Source organism: Perca fluviatilis, chromosome 12 (genome assembly GCF_010015445.1).
Source record: "Perca fluviatilis chromosome 12, GENO_Pfluv_1.0, whole genome shotgun sequence".
In the NCBI taxonomy this organism is placed as follows: domain Eukaryota; kingdom Metazoa; phylum Chordata; class Actinopteri; order Perciformes; family Percidae; genus Perca; species Perca fluviatilis.
The window spans coordinates 18,623,374-18,639,067 of record NC_053123.1 but is presented as its reverse complement, the minus strand read 5'-3'; the positions used below and the strand labels follow the sequence as shown (position 1 = coordinate 18,639,067).

The 15,694-nt window shown below is 41.8% G+C and overlaps 1 protein-coding gene across 3 annotated transcripts in view; it reads right to left on the bottom strand.

Annotated features, from left to right (window-relative positions):
- Positions 1 to 15,694, bottom strand: part of LOC120570426 (multidrug resistance-associated protein 4-like) — a 40,308-nt gene that overhangs the window by 12,600 nt on the left and 12,014 nt on the right. For 2 of the 3 annotated variants that reach the window (XM_039818771.1, XM_039818773.1), the window contains 6 exons: positions 11,433 to 11,512; positions 5,403 to 5,553; positions 4,487 to 4,606; positions 4,225 to 4,335; positions 4,000 to 4,100; positions 2,364 to 2,555 (listed from right to left, as the gene is read on the bottom strand). In XM_039818771.1, coding sequence (XP_039674705.1) covers positions 2,364 to 2,555; positions 4,000 to 4,100; positions 4,225 to 4,335; positions 4,487 to 4,606; positions 5,403 to 5,553; positions 11,433 to 11,512 — 755 coding nt within the window. Of the gene's footprint in view, positions 1 to 1,009; positions 1,149 to 2,363; positions 2,556 to 3,999; positions 4,101 to 4,224; positions 4,336 to 4,486; positions 4,607 to 5,402; positions 5,554 to 11,432; positions 11,513 to 15,694 lie in introns of those variants that run through there. The other variant, XM_039818772.1, reaches the window with a different exon arrangement.

Below are 15,694 nucleotides of genomic sequence, written 5' to 3'. Positions count from 1 at the left end.
AGCAAAGAGTGCACAGACAACAGACATTTGAAGTGCTGACAGAATAAGCACCCTCCCCATAAAACAGAAATAGTGTACTGTGGATGCATGCATTGGCTTTACCACAGTGCCAAAACATCCTAGACACACAAAGCTCTCAGGACCCAAACATAGGCATGCCACCCAGGTGGTAGTGAGGGTGAGAAAGTTTTGATATTTATTATGAACAAAGATTTTCACACTTTGAATGTTTTCAAAGCAGAAGTAGTAGAACATTATTGAAAGCACTGACTCACAGATGGAGCTGTCAAATAGGAGCTCCACACAATTGGGTCATCCTTTCCCGGCAGAAGTCACCTCAATCTGTATTATTCAACAAGCAGGTTCATTGTCTAACAATTACTTGTATTCAGTCTGCTGAGGGTTTTAATCCTGACTGCAAAGCTCTTTGTATCTTTGTTTTGAAAAGTACTATACAAAAAAAAAATTCTCAGCAGCAAGTAATCACTTTGCTCTCCATAACCTGATGCCCAAAGCTGGAGGAGGAAAGGGCCTTGTACCATACCATGAATTTTAACTGGGCTTGCATTTGGTCCTCATGTCACAGGCATGGACCCCACAGGAAGAGCCACCTGCCAAGGCCTGGCCACAACTCCAACTCTGAATATTCAAGCCAAAATGAAAAGTGGTCAAGAGGCTGTTAATTTATGAGAGAAACAAAAGTCACTAACCCGTTGCTCATGTGGGAGCAAGGGCAGAGGGCAGGCAGGAGTATGATCCTTGCCAAGGAGAAAATGATGCTGAGAGTCCTGGGAAGACATTTGCAGACTTCTGAGGAGATTGCTATAAAACAAATGCCAAAGGTTGCTAATGGAATTAATCTGAAATTACTTTATGCTGACAGCAGCGTGCTCTGCATCAGCAGATTGAGCAGGTTGAGGACCTTATGCTTATCCCTTTTTCAATAATATGCAACTCGTATTTGTGTCTACAGTATATTTGCATAAAATATTTTCATACATTCTGTGCAATGTCTCCAAAAATTATTTATTGCAGATAAACAAAGACTTTCATTTCATGATCCCTTTCCATTATGCTGCCTTGTTCTTCAACAGTAATGATCCATACTCATATGAGCGATAGACCCGTTTCACGGCAGACATCTTGACCTGTCAATTCAGAAAAAGCAAAGGTGTAAATAACATGATGGCTCCATTCCATTTAGTGTCCCTGTAGCCATGTCAGTGAGTGAGCATGCACAATATAGGAGCCCTGGAGCTGGCTCCCCTAAATTGGTGAATATAAAAAGGATATTGACTGCCAGTACATCAGTAGTAGATGCAAACCCAGAGATTTACCTGTCGATCCACCTTCTGTGCATTATAAGAACACCACACTACTACCTGATTGGGAGTAAATGTAAACAAAAGGTAATTTTAAGCTATTGAAACTAATGACCAAAAATGTCTGTTTTTCTTGAATGTATTTGAAACAGTGTTCAGCATGGATCAGTCAGACTTTCCTTGGCTTTCCTTAAAAAAAAAAAAAGCTGTCACTTTACCTTTCCATCTTATTTCAGACAAAAGATTGTCAAAGTTCATTTTAGAAATCATATTGTGCAGTTGGTTTTTAGCATAATGAAATGTAAAAGTGAGGACTGTGCATCATCGATTTTGTCTCGGAGACGAGTAATATGTTCTTACTAAGCTATTTCTCTCTAAACAATGGGTGTTATTGTTGTAGTTGGAGTTGTGAGTGGTTATATGATTATGTACAGTATGTGACTGTAGTGAAGGCCAGAGTGAAAGGATCGTGTACTGTAGGTGGTTGGTTTCCTTGTGAAAGAGTGTCAGGGGAACTGTCAAGATGCACAAAGCCTTTCCCCCCCATGGCATGTGGCAGAGATCCCTCCCATGGGCTGTCAGAGCCAGGGCCTCCACACTTATCAACCCATCCATTGTGAAATCAGCCGCCCTGTCCAACCATAGCCATGCAAAATACACCCCCTGCATTAAACACAATTTCAATCATCCTCAACCATCTTCCTCTGCTTCCCTCTCTCTCCTCCCTCGCCGCTCTCCCTCGGCCTCTCCTCTCTCTTATAGTGAATAAACAGTTGTCACCGTCAGGTAGCTCAAAATGCAAATTGGGAACAAATGGATCCACTTGAACAGTCTTAATTACATGATATGTATTCCATGAATCACAAATGGTATAGTCCTGAAGATTCAGCAGTACAATATGGTGTCCCTTTAATAATTGATTTGAAAATAATGCCACATAAAAAAGAATCACATCACGCCTTCTACACTAGCTGCATATCAACCTAAGTCACAGGCTGTGCACACCAGTAAGCATGCACAGGTGGGAATAAAGACAAGAACCTTTTCTCTGGATGTGAAGACGACAGTCAGATTCTTTAGGACCAAGCGCTCACTGGCACTGTAAGAGAAGTTGACTCCGTCAAAGGTGATGGCGCCTGCCTTGGGCCAATCATGCGGAGGCTGTTTGTCCGTCTCCCAGGGTGCTTCACTCTCCAGCTCGGCATACTCAACCACTCTCTCCACTGATGTCATCTACAAATGATAAGGCAATGTTTTTCACAGAACATCAAGAAGTACACAATACTAATGTTATGAAGACAGATTTCTGATTTATACATTTTGCTCTTTTGATCACTTGAAACAATTGAAAATGGCATGACTTCAGCTTTAGTAAACGTAAAGTTATATTGAACATAAAATAGCAAACATGACATGTCCTACTAGTATTTCTAATTTGACCATCGCAAACAATAATAAACTAATCTAATCTAATCGAATTAGCAGTCAATTAGTGTTTTAAAAGAGTACTCTAATAGTTTAGTATTGTACTTCCATAAAGTTGGGGGACCACAGACAACACGTAAAAACCAAGCAGCAGATGCCGACATGTTGACTTTTAGTCTAAAGAATGAGTCAGAAAACACTGGATCCTACATTTCCCACAATGCAACTCAATAGTTGCTAGGATTGTCTGTTGATGTTTTAGGTTGTATCTGTGAAGTTGTGTGAACGTTCTTGTTTGTGTTTTTCTTGGTGTATGTTTTTTTATTTTTTTTATCTCCATGAGTGATGGCCTGTCCTGTGTTGCTGTCGTCTCCTTAATGTGTCTTGTTCTTGTTTCTTTGTTTTGTGTTTTTGTGTGCTTTTTATGTGCTTTTGTAAATTGTATTTTATTGCTGACTTGACATCTGGGAAAACCTGACCAAGTCAATTGATGGTTCTCATAATATCTTGCCAAAGGACTACAGTTGAAAATTAGCTGGCTGGCTAACACTGGCACATTTACAGAAATGTTAATAAATGTGCGCTGTCCTTATAAATAAATAAATGAAATGAAATAGTGTCTTTCATTAGATCCTCAGTGATGGCCGCACATGCTGCCACACAACTGGTTTAAATGTTAGTAATCCTCTTGCACACACCTTAGTGTTCTAAGTTGACACATCATATTATATTATAATATTAATTTTCGTTTTGTTGACCTTACGAACATATATCAGCAAACAGGTAAATAATGACACATAGTTTTTGTTTTATACATGATACAAGTGTTGTTGGCAGTACATTCATTTCTATTTGTAATGCACACATTTAGTTCACTTCTGTACAGTCACACTTTAGTTTGACTTTAAATAACTTTGCCTTGAGTCATAATTTCTATTCAATGGCTGAGCCACAGGCCATTCAAAAGATGTGCCCACCAAAGCAGAGCTATTAAAATACAGGAAGTGGCCAATCAGATTGTACCAAGTGCCCGCCACATCATGGGGGGATGGGATTTCTAGTTTAGAGATTTTGTTTATTTTTTTATTAGACTATATTAGTGTGTTGATGCTGAGTTAAGCTCTGTTAGTTGACCTATTTTATGTGCCCAGAACTTTGTTAAATATTTTGTAAATTGTTTGCTTCATTTTTGGTAAATAAAAGCCTCTTTCATGAATAGGTTTAGTAAGTGTTGAAATGTAAATGTTCTCACCATGTTCTCGATCTCTGCACTCTGTCTGACTCCCCACTGGAACATGCCTGTAAGTGTCATTGAATAAGATAAAGCCAGACCCACTGCACCTGGTTCCAGTCCTGTAATATCAGAAAAAAAGTACACATACGGTCACGCAGTCATGAGTTTATCGCCATGGTTTCACTAATAAAGTCTTTGATGTCAATAATGTGTCACATGTTTTATCCAAATCCCATACAGTACCATCCCCCAGGTAAATGCAGCCAAAAGCAGTGATGGTGACAAAAATTGAACAAATTCCATCAAGGCGTACAGCAAACCAGCGAGAAGTAGTCAGGAACAGGAACCAAGCCTCTGTTAACAAACACACAGATAAGATAATACATGGAATCTCTACTGTCTAAATATTGCTGATAATAACAAAATAACATTAGTCTAAATGGCTTTGAACGGGCGTGATAAAAAGTTAATATCCTTAACTGAAATATATCTTTTTAATGCTCACCTGAGTGAAGATCTTGATATCCATCAAACATTTGCTGAAACCTCTGCTGAACCTTGAAGGCACGGATGGTGCTCAAGCCTTGGAGAGAGGAAGAAAGGTGGGAGAAAACGGGACTCCGAGCTGAAAGAAAAAAATATATACAGTATATGCACCACATCTGTTAGCAAACATGCATCTGTAAAATCAGCTATCCATACATTCAACAATGACATTTTTCAACACAAATGCATTCCTTAATAGTATACTTAGGACAGTTTTGAAGAGTTTTAACCCCACCATATTTGCTTTTATGTATAACACTGTTTTAGACTGCTTTTATGTTTTTAAATACACTGTGTTTTTAAGTGAGTCATAATCTACCTGATGTGTTGGGTTTTTTTTCTCAATATGTTGACTTTCAGAAGGCATACACAAAAAAAAGTGATGTGGTAATCAATAGTGAAATACGAACTGCGTCATACACACAATGAATATGCTTCTAATGCCAAAGAGTTTGATTTAGGGAAAGGTTGCAATTGAGTGGTCTTTTGTTTCTATTTGTTAGGCTTACAAAACCAGAGACAAAACCTAAATGTTTCCTCTGGCCTTTTTAATAGAACCTTTGTTCTTTAAGATGATGGAACCTGTTGTCCAGTGTACATTTGGGCTCTCAGCCCAGAATAAAAAAAAGATGAACTAAAGCCTTCAATGGCCTAGTCATGCCCACTTGGCATTTTTCCCCATTGTATGTAATGTCACAAACTCCCGTCTCTTGAGGAAACTGCGTGTGGCCGAGCCATAGGCCACCGTCACCTTTAGCCTTTATGCTAATGACCATGGCTTTCTTCAATGGTCTATTAGCATTCCTGTGGTCTGCTTTTGTCTCTTACCACAAATGGACATGCCCACCCCACCACCCAAATAAAATAAAAATTACTGGTAGACTCTAGGCGCTTTATGTCTCTGGAGGTCTGCAGGAAATAGCATCGCAGAAACAGGAAGACAGCAAGAAGTGGAGCAACAGGAATAAGGATCCAGGGGATGATGACGGCAGCTACTGCAATCACTCCGATGACTTGGAGAAATACCTGGGACAGAAAGAGAAATAGAAAGCAATATATTAAGCAAACAGCAACAGAGTCAAAAGCTCCACTGCTGCTGTGTGGGCTACCACCAGGGCAGTGAGGCCTATTTCTTGAGGCTAAACAAGAGGAACTGTTTCAGTTGTATTTGTGTGAGACCATTACAGACATACAGAAAGGTAACAGCAGGTTGTGGGACTTAGGTTATGTGACTCACAGCGTGAAAGGAAAACGACCACAGCGCTAATTCTCACTTAGTAGCAGGTGAGAATTTACCACTTGGCCACTGCAGCTCATATCCCTGGCTCCCTTGGGCTTTCCCTTCAACACTTCTGGCCTGTAAGCTTCCCTGGCAGAGCAGCCAGCCAACAGGCATGGCCACAGTGACTGGCAGAGGGCTCTGGGAACCACACTGTGGGTTTCTGATACATCACACTCAAACCACACAACCCTCAACAACACAGTGACTCATCACCCGTGTTAATGGCTGTGTGACACATCTAGACCAGGATACCAGAGCTGCCTAAACAGGATTGGAGGCAATGAGTCTGACGACACCAAAGCACCCACCACTGTTTAGAATCTGGTAAAGTATCATTGTGGTTAAATAAAATGCTTTCACCATTTCACAGTTTTATACTCTTCACTACCTTTGATTTATTTATTTTTTTCTACTTTTATTTAAATACAGCACAGTGGTACTGAAGTACAATTTTACATTTTATGTGTATTTAACTTGAATATTTCCGTTTTATACTACTTTATACTTCTACTTCACTACAATTCCAAGGGAACAATTGTACTTTTTAATTCCACATTTATTTGCTTTTCAGATAAAACTTTATTAAAAAACATATCGACAAGTTTATGAAATACTATACATTGCTAAAGATTAAAGCAGTGGTTCCAAACCTTTTAGTTTGTAACTCCTGACAAATAAAGCAGTCGACATGTTTCAGATGTCTGTGAGAAGTGACATGTCCCCTCTCAACATTTTGAGTTCTTTCATTTAAATAACTTCTTGGAGTTCACAGAAAAGTCCCCAAAAATGAATTAAAATGTATGCAGCAGATCTTAGTTTTTTCTTCTTTCCTACACCTGTTATCATCTCATGACCCCTAAGCTAACTTTTAATGGAGTGTGTTGACTGTGTGATATTGATACTTTCACTTAAGTAAATAATGTGAATACTTCTTCCACCACTGAATACCATTTCTTCTTCTGAAAGGTATACTGTGTTACATATTTCATATTTGATTGATAGATGATAAAACTGAAACCTCAAACCCTGAAATTAGACACATCCTAAGAAATGAATCCTATGACGTGGAGATTAGGATCTTACTGTTACCTTCAGTGGTCTCAGACTAGCCCAGAGAGATGAAAATTTAATTTAGCACCTTAATTACGGATGTTATCTGCCACTTAAGCACACATTTAAGCATGATCACTTTCAGTGGTTTCATGATGAAAAGCTACACAATTCCATTTGCAGTTCAGATAAGAGGGTATTACTAGTCTAACCATTGCTGTAGTGGAGCCCACGCAATCAAACAGTGAGTGGAAGCTACTGAGCACAACTGATCCCGAGAATTTCACAGTACATAAGTTTCAATCTTAGCCTTGATGGAAGGCTACCAGACTGCAAAGTGAGATGGTGGCACACGAGCCATTACTGCATGTTATCCAGCCTTCCCCTGAGGGGATCAAACATTAACTGAACAAATGTCTTATCAAATATACTGTTTTTCTTTCACCTTCCTGCTGCTGATTGGTGACACAGCGACAACGCTCATTCATGTTTGCCAATAGGTTCATTTAAATTCTAATTGGGCCCATTTCAGTCAGGGGCCACAAAGGTCCAGGACAGGCTTATCTGACAGTGGGGTCATCAGAAGCGACAGAGGAGGAACAGGAACCATTAGATAGGAGTCTTGCCTCCTCCTGCTCCCTAGGGCCCGCTGTCGCCAAGGCAATGTTTGATGTGATCCATTTGCGTGGTCTGGCGCTTATCATGTCAGCATCGGGAACACCATGGCCCCCCACCCACACTACACACAGATGACTCAGATAAGTGATCCTACAAGAACACACCTCACCCCCTCGGACCACATCCATATCTCCTATGAAACCACACAGGAACAGAAAACTCCCAAAGCCACATCCCGCTGCACATAAAAGTGGATAAAAGGATGAAAGGTTTTGTAAACAAACAGTTTAAATAAAGAATTACCGCTAATTGCTCTTTAGCAAGAAAAGAAAGCTACCGCACGCATGTGATTCAGTCATTCAGGCAAACTGGGCGCACTGCTATGTCCAAAGACCATTGAGATCTCTGCTGACCCTTATTGCTTTATTTTCTCAATGATTCTATCAGCTCTTTGATGTCTAAATAAATGCAGAAAATTGAAGTTAATTGCTGTATTTGTGCTCAGCAATGATAGCAACTGTTGTTCCGCAGCAGAAAATAAACACTTGCCTTTAATTAAACATCCCTCCGGACATAAGGAATCAGTATGCTTTTTACAACCCCCTTTTCATCCTCCCTTTATTTACTGACAGTGTGCAATATTTGCCACTGGGAAAAAAAGAAGTACAAACAAAACAGGAAATGAGGGGAAAGCATGGCAAAGAAAATTCCTCAAAAGAAGTCCTCTGTCATCGCTGGAATTTTTTTTCACTCCACACTTTTGCTTGACAGAGGGGCACAATAAGTTGCAAGGGTCAGTGCTACTGAAACAAAACAGGGCTGTTCCAGTCGGGCTCTGGAACAATAGAAGTGACCCAATCCATTCTACTCTGTCTTTGGGCTTTATTTTAGCATTAAATGCCCAGATGCTATGGCCTTTCTTTGGGAGAAATGACTGTGGACACCTCTTTCACATTTTCCCTTTCTGGGCCATTTTCACTTCATAAAGCTGCAGTCAATGTGTTTTGTGTGTGGTGAGGAGGGTCTGACACATACTATGGTGGTCTCAGTCACTGTCTACATTGGTGGCTCAAGTAGTCCTAGGATTAGGCCTTTGTGTGTTGTGAAAAGCTAAAAGAAGTCACTTATTTGGGCTCAGTCAAGCTGCAGATTTCCAAGCCCATTTTGGAAATAAGAGAAAGGCTTTGAAATGCGGTCTCTCTCTTTCTCTCTCTCTACTATAAATCACTTGTGTCCAGCAAATTCATTCACTCAGTCATTGCTCCTTTCACTTTCACTTGAAAACAACACAAAAACATTTTCAAATGTGTAAGAAAACAGCAATTCACAAATACAAAAGTCACTCACAGAAAGCACAGAATGCATTATCTTTCGTCATATGACACTTTGTTATGTAAGTTCCCAGACTCTAAGGACCCCGGGCCTGGCCTGTATGTCTGAGTCAGAGCAGCTAAGGTGCTGGACCGCAGCATCATGGGAGACCACACATATACACACTGGAATGAAAGCTTTTGCTGGCCGATGCTCGCCATCGAATGACCATGTGTGGTATTGCTAAGTGGCCAGTTAGGCACACCCATAAGCACACACACACAATGCTGTTTTCTGGTTTATTTTTACATTAATTTGACAAATCTTTAGGCTTCTCACTTTGCTGTGTCACTGGTATTTTTTTTCACCTTGTGCAGGAAGACAATGGCACTGTCATAAAACATCATGTGCAACAACAGACAGAACGCCACACTATAGCACTCACGGGTCAGCAGCATTATAGACACAAAACTGACTGACAGAGCCTGATCACACAAGCTGATGTCTTTGTTCACAATGTTAAAAAAATTAATGATTCATGAGCCAGTCTTTATGCATGTTTATATGCCATTAAAATTGGTGAGACCGGGCTAAGTCAAACTTAAATGAAAGCACCTGTCAGCTGGTGTCTTAGCATGCACATGCTGACAAACTGAATTTGCGTGGATGGTTAAGAAGACCTATGAATGTAGCTATGGACCCGACAGTTAGTGGTGTGATTTGGTCAAGAGCCTTCACACAAAATCCTCCACTGAAAGACCCCTGTACTCACCCCTTATTGTCTTGCCCTCCTCCTCTGCCCCCTCTGTGAAAATAGAGGCAACCCAGGATTTAAAGGTCAAGTCTACACAAAAGCAGACAGTCCCCAAAGCCTGAGGTGTTTTTAATTGACATTTCTGTCTTTGTCCCCTGACCATAAAGAGAGAAGAGAAAGAGCCTTTTTCCCAAATACACTAAATTACTACTTGATGAGACCTGTGAAGAAAAATAGGGGTCTGGGGTGTAACCAGGTTTCCCCAGCTTGAGGGAATCCCCTTGTTAGGCGGGTATGGGAGCAGTGCTGAGGGGCTGTGAAGTGCTTACTCCACCATAAAGGCGGAGGCTCTGGTGCAAATCCCCGCACAGAAGCGGCCTCTCCCCATAGAGAGAGATAAACCAGTTAGGGCATTGTTTATGAAGTTTCACTTTATTCCCCACTGACAACCATTTAAACAATGACTATGGGGAAATGTCCCTCCACGAATGAGCAACAATAGTCAGGATCAGCAGCTTTTCTGCGCGGCTAATACTTTGATAAAAAGAGTGAAAAACGTCCTTCCTGAAAGCATTAAAGACTGCTTCATGAAAGACACCTGCAAACAAGAGCAGAAAGCCACACAAACAAAAGTATTCTGTCCAAAGGATGCCACCTTTGTCCACTACCACAATCACTTCCCACTTTCTGCTGGAGCGAACAACCAGCAGAAACCATGTGTACATGATACAGCCAGTCTATGATATAGCTAGTCTTATTTTGACAGTTTGCTCTTGAGTTATTAAAAGGTATTTTTAACTATAATACAGACACATGGTTTAAATAGTATTGTTTCTTGTATTCCATAAGTCAGGTAATAACTAATATGGTGGAATAGATAAGTCATACACTGAGTACATATGTGCAATACAAGACTGTTTTTAGTCATGACCTCTACTTTCACTGGTTTCAGTTGGACCTATGTGCCTTCTACAAACTTATTATTTTACTCCAGCCATTATTCACCTTATTATCAAAATGAGGGAAACTGTGGCAGACAAAAAGGCTTTGTGCATATGATCCTTTGTGCTTTCAGCATTTAAGATGGCTTTTGTCTACAGTGAGATGGGTATCTGCCACAAACATCACTCAGGCATTGTGGAGTGGGGATTCGTTTTCAGCGTGCCTTTGTTCTATTCTTTGGCCCTAACCAAAGAGCCACGCCTGCTCCTCTACCTCGAATTGTGCAGCGAACATTCCCTTCTTTGTGGTGCTAGGTGCATGAGCTGGCTCATCTCCGCAGGCTTTCGTGGGAGATGGCTGTCATGGTGGCACGGTGGCATTTGGTAACCTAACCTGGTTATGCACCAGGGTGGCCCTTGGCTACCAGGCCTAAGACTGTAGAGCATTAGGTGAATCGCCTTAAGAGGGGCAAGTCCCGCTCTGGATCGGTTCCAACTGACCTGTCCCCTTTTCCCCTCTACCACGCTTCCAGCTCCTCTCCTGCAACACATCGTACGTCTGCTGCTCACACTTCTTCTCTTTGCCACTCAACAAATTGTCCTCGTCACCCCCTCCTTGCCTCCCCACTGTTTTCCTCCAAATCATCCCCACCATCCTGTGGCCTTTATTTCCTCTTTGGTACCTTTCTCTCTCCCAATCACTTGTTTAGTCTCCAAACACATTCTCTGAAGATGCCGCTTCTGTTGTGTCACACAGAGGGAGCCACGCCCTCAGCCTATGTGCACACTTTTATTAAATCTGTGCAGGCGCTGGGCCGCGCTGGCGGGTAATCCTACAGTAATTGTTTCCAGATTAGGGGACCCGGACCACAAAGCAGGTTTAGCCAGGCATGAAATGGCCTTCCCATGCTGCAGCGCCAGCGACCAAACCTGCCGAGGTGAGACTCACCTGGATAAAGTCCACAAACGTCCATGGGAGCAGAGAGTCCAGGTAACCAATGTCCTTCGAAAACCTGTTGAGGATTCTTCCTGGGAAACACAACACAAAAGCACAGATTAGATGACATTAGATATGATATACGTAAAATAGAATCACACAATTGAAAGCAAAATGTGGTCTTATTGGTTAGAAAGGTGCAAAGTGTATGATTTGTCCGATCAGAAGTACTATAGTAAAATTAGGGGAAACAAGATTATGTAATGTGTAATTGTATAGAGTGAGAGAACACTTGGAGTATTAATTGGATTTGGAATAACACATCTAAATCAAATGCATATACATATTCGTTATCCATTAGCTAATCTGAACCCATAAAAACAATATTTAGTTTGTTTCAATTTCCTTCAGTCTCACTAGACTATTGAGCAACTGTTACCAAAGTCCCCTCCAATTTAATAGAAAAGAACTTATACACTGATGAAAAAACACAGGCCTATCTAGATTAAACAATGAATCATTATTTGTCTAGCATTTCATAAAGACTGCCCTACTCTTGTCTGAATACACGAGGGAACCTTTTGTTTGGAAACAAAAGGGCAACAGAAGCTGCGTACCTGCCTTTATGCTCTGACTGGCAGTGTCAGTGACGTTAATTGAGTTGCCTCCAATCTGCTCAGGTGTTCATTAGTTTGGCTGATGCTCTGCGCAGGTGATGTGGCAGCCAATTTTTTCGATTCTTTAGTAACTTTGCTCCCCTATTCTGATCCCACAACACATAAGATTACACTCCAGCTGCTTTCACACACGGTTTACTGCAGGGTCAGTGATAGCAAATTCCCACACTTCACTACCTAAAGGCAGACAAGACAGAAAGGCTTTCTCTATTTCTGTCCTTGAATGAAACCCTCTGACTCTCAGAGGCAGACAAAAAAGTACCAGAGCAGTGCCAACATTGCCACTACATGAACAGGGCTTAAGTCAAAAGACACAAACAAGCTGTACTGTAGATCTTTTGTGTGTAGTCTATAGTGTATTCCCTGTCAAAGCATCTCCAAATTGGTGTCATAATGTTTAATACTGTACTTAAGCAACCCATTGTCTCTGACGGTGACACTAAGCGAAAAATAATATCTGTCAGAGGAGAATGTAAATAAAGCAGCACACACATACAGTATTTAGTGTACAACCCCTGATAGAGTGAAACCAACCTCACAAGCATGCAGATGAGTTTATTTGAGCTCACAGAATAGGCCATGAATAAGGGTAGGACTTGGTACGGGACAGAGAGGAAACGGCTGAGCGGCACATTAGCAGAATGTGGCGGTATGGCACTCGGAGGCGTGGCGGAGCCATGCCACGGACCTAAAAGTTGCCTCCCAGCCTCCCAGTCAGTCCTACGGAGGTGGGCCCTGTAATCACCTCTCTCCACGGCCGTAAGCAGCTTACAGCTTTATCCAAAATGCCGCTCCCGCCTAAAACATGCATGCAGACGAGGCCGGGCTCCCCATAACAGCCATTGCATAAACCCAGCCAGAGCATTATTCCCCGCAACAATCCAGCAATGCTCCAAATCAGTACTGATTCAAAGTCAAGTGGCGTAAGCATGTTGTACACTTGGAGGCAGACTAATCTTATTCACAGTGTGAGTGCCCCTTTAGCATACAGACATCCTGAGGGGAGGGTTCATGCAAGGGGGTAGAGCTGCTACTATACTAGTGTAGAATATAGCTGCTTTAGTCTGGGAATGGGGGGAGTGCTTGTCAAACTGTGTTTGCAGAAGATCCAATAATATTTTATGTAATTTTACTGTCTAAGCCATAGATGACCTAAATTCATGCATATCTGACAAACAATGCCAATGAGAAAAGGGAAGGTTTCTCTGGGTTACATCATACTATGGTTAGAGGGTGTTAGAGCAGAGAACATCAGCCAGCTATCAGCTGTTTGACAAGCAGCTCAGTCAACAGAGTTTCAGAGGGGATGAAGTAAAGACCCTTCTCCATCCTGCGCAGACTATAGAGGGGATACATTACAGTGGTGCAGTTACACAAAGACATTCACTGCATGGAAATGCCTATGAGGTAAGATCGGCATGGGACAATGGCTTCAATCACTATGGGTGGTTGTCAACAATATCACCTATTGTGTAGAGAGGGGTATAGACGTTTCAGGATATCAGCAGCATTAGTATCAAACAATTTCTCATGGTTTAAGACTCCAGGGGTGATTTGCACTATTTTTTAGGCTCAGGAAATATCAAGCCCTTCCAACTAAGGTGGCCCCTTAGGTGGAAATATTAGGTGAGCAAGGCCCCCAATCACACTTAAAGAAGTGGAACAGTGGGGTCCGGCTAGAGCAGGGCGTGTGGCAAATCGCTGTTCCCTGTAAACATCAAGATAAGGGGACAACTCAGAGCCGCTCCATGTGTGGGCCCCAGTGCAGTTGGAGGGGCCTTTCAGTCAGGGAAGTGAGATAATGAAGGAATACTGGGGAGGGGGCTGCCAAGGCTGGAGGTGGCACAGCTCACCTGCACTTCCATGAAGGGCCTCGGGGCTTGGGGCAGCCTCCCACCGCCGGCGCCTTGCTGCCAATACTAATACATTCTAAATCCATTCTCTTCGCTCACACCGACAGGCTCCTGCAATCTCCTCTGCTTCCCTTTCATGCAATTAAATAGTGGAAGTGCCGAGCGAGGGGAGCCCTATCAGCCATACTGCACACACACACACGGCTCCATCTCCACATTCAATTTACACACCTCGATATCATCATCCTCTCTGCAGTATTTCCTCCACTTTGCTCTTAACACTCTTGCATTCCAGACCTGAAATACAGACATTCAAAACATTGCCTCTGTAGACACAATTAGAATCTCACATCACTGACTACAGAAGATCCAATGTTCCCTGCGTAAACAGCAACTGAGTGACACCTAGCACTGAGATGGCCCACTATGCCGATGTGAAAGGGGGACGGTAGAAGTGAGTGTGTGCATGTGTGTGCGTGTGTGTGTGTGTGTGCGTGTGTGTGTGTGTGTGTGTGTGTGTGTGTGTGTGTGTGTGTGTGTGTGTGTGTCTGTGTGTGTGTGTGTGTGTGTGTGTGTGTGTCTGTGTGTGTGTTTTGACTGAAACTCCACTTCTTGACTGTGCTGATGAGCTGAAGCCCTGGCCTGCAGTCTCTGAGGGGATTAGCCCACTCAATGACACTAAATTACAGGGATCAACATCAGCTCAACACATCCACCGCTGTCTGTGCTGCTCTAACTGGATCACATTTGGATGAACAGCTGTAATAAGACTGTCCATATTGCTAAAATTGAGCAACATGAATACATTAAGTTATATAAATTAATATAGTAGAGGAAATAGCAGTCTGTAGTGTTATCAACGTCATCTAGATTTATTCTTATCAAATAGTATTGTTACAAAATATAAAAGGTTTTCATCACCACAAGTCCAAACTTGGAAATCAACTATTTCCACACGGCACAAAAGATAACACAGACACATGATACAAATGGCACATTCAGTGACTGATACAGAGGAGCTACAATGCCTCTCCATCAAACATAATTCACCACTGCTGTACTCTATTGTTATAAACCACATTCACAGAATAACAAATAGGACCTTTATGCAGTGATGCTTGAAATGGTAACCTTTAACTCCGTGGACAGCTATCAAACACTTGGCCTGTTCAGCAGCAGCGCACCTATCACTTACACATGTAAACAGTTGTCAAATCCTTAACAACACATCAGCACACAGTTACAAATTACTCACACTTATTGCATGAGAGTAGTGGATGTGTGGAAGCAGTTGTGGTGAAAGTGGCAGTTATTGTATAAAGGAGGAAAAAAAGAAGCAAAACATTAAGAAAGAAAGAAAAAAGAGTAAGAGAAAAACGGCAGAGCTGACAGTGGTTTTTGTCCTGGTCTTTTCTGTTCGGTTTCACTCAAGCGAATGAATCAAAAAATACAGACCAGGAGAAGAAAAGTAAAAAAAATGTAAATGACTGAAACTTATTTATATTGTAAAAAAATGTCATGGTCATGCTTAATCTACTGTTGACTGGACTAAGGACAAAAAAAACTCACTCTCTGGGACAGTTGTCTATAAATCCAGCCAGATACACTGTTGTTTGCCAGCCTAGAGGCCAAGCTGCAATGACTGGACTGGTCATACAATGGTTACTGATAGCAGCACAACAGCAATCAGATAGCAGTGTCTGTTAAGCCTCTCCTTTGCTGCGCTATTAAACAGATTATTACA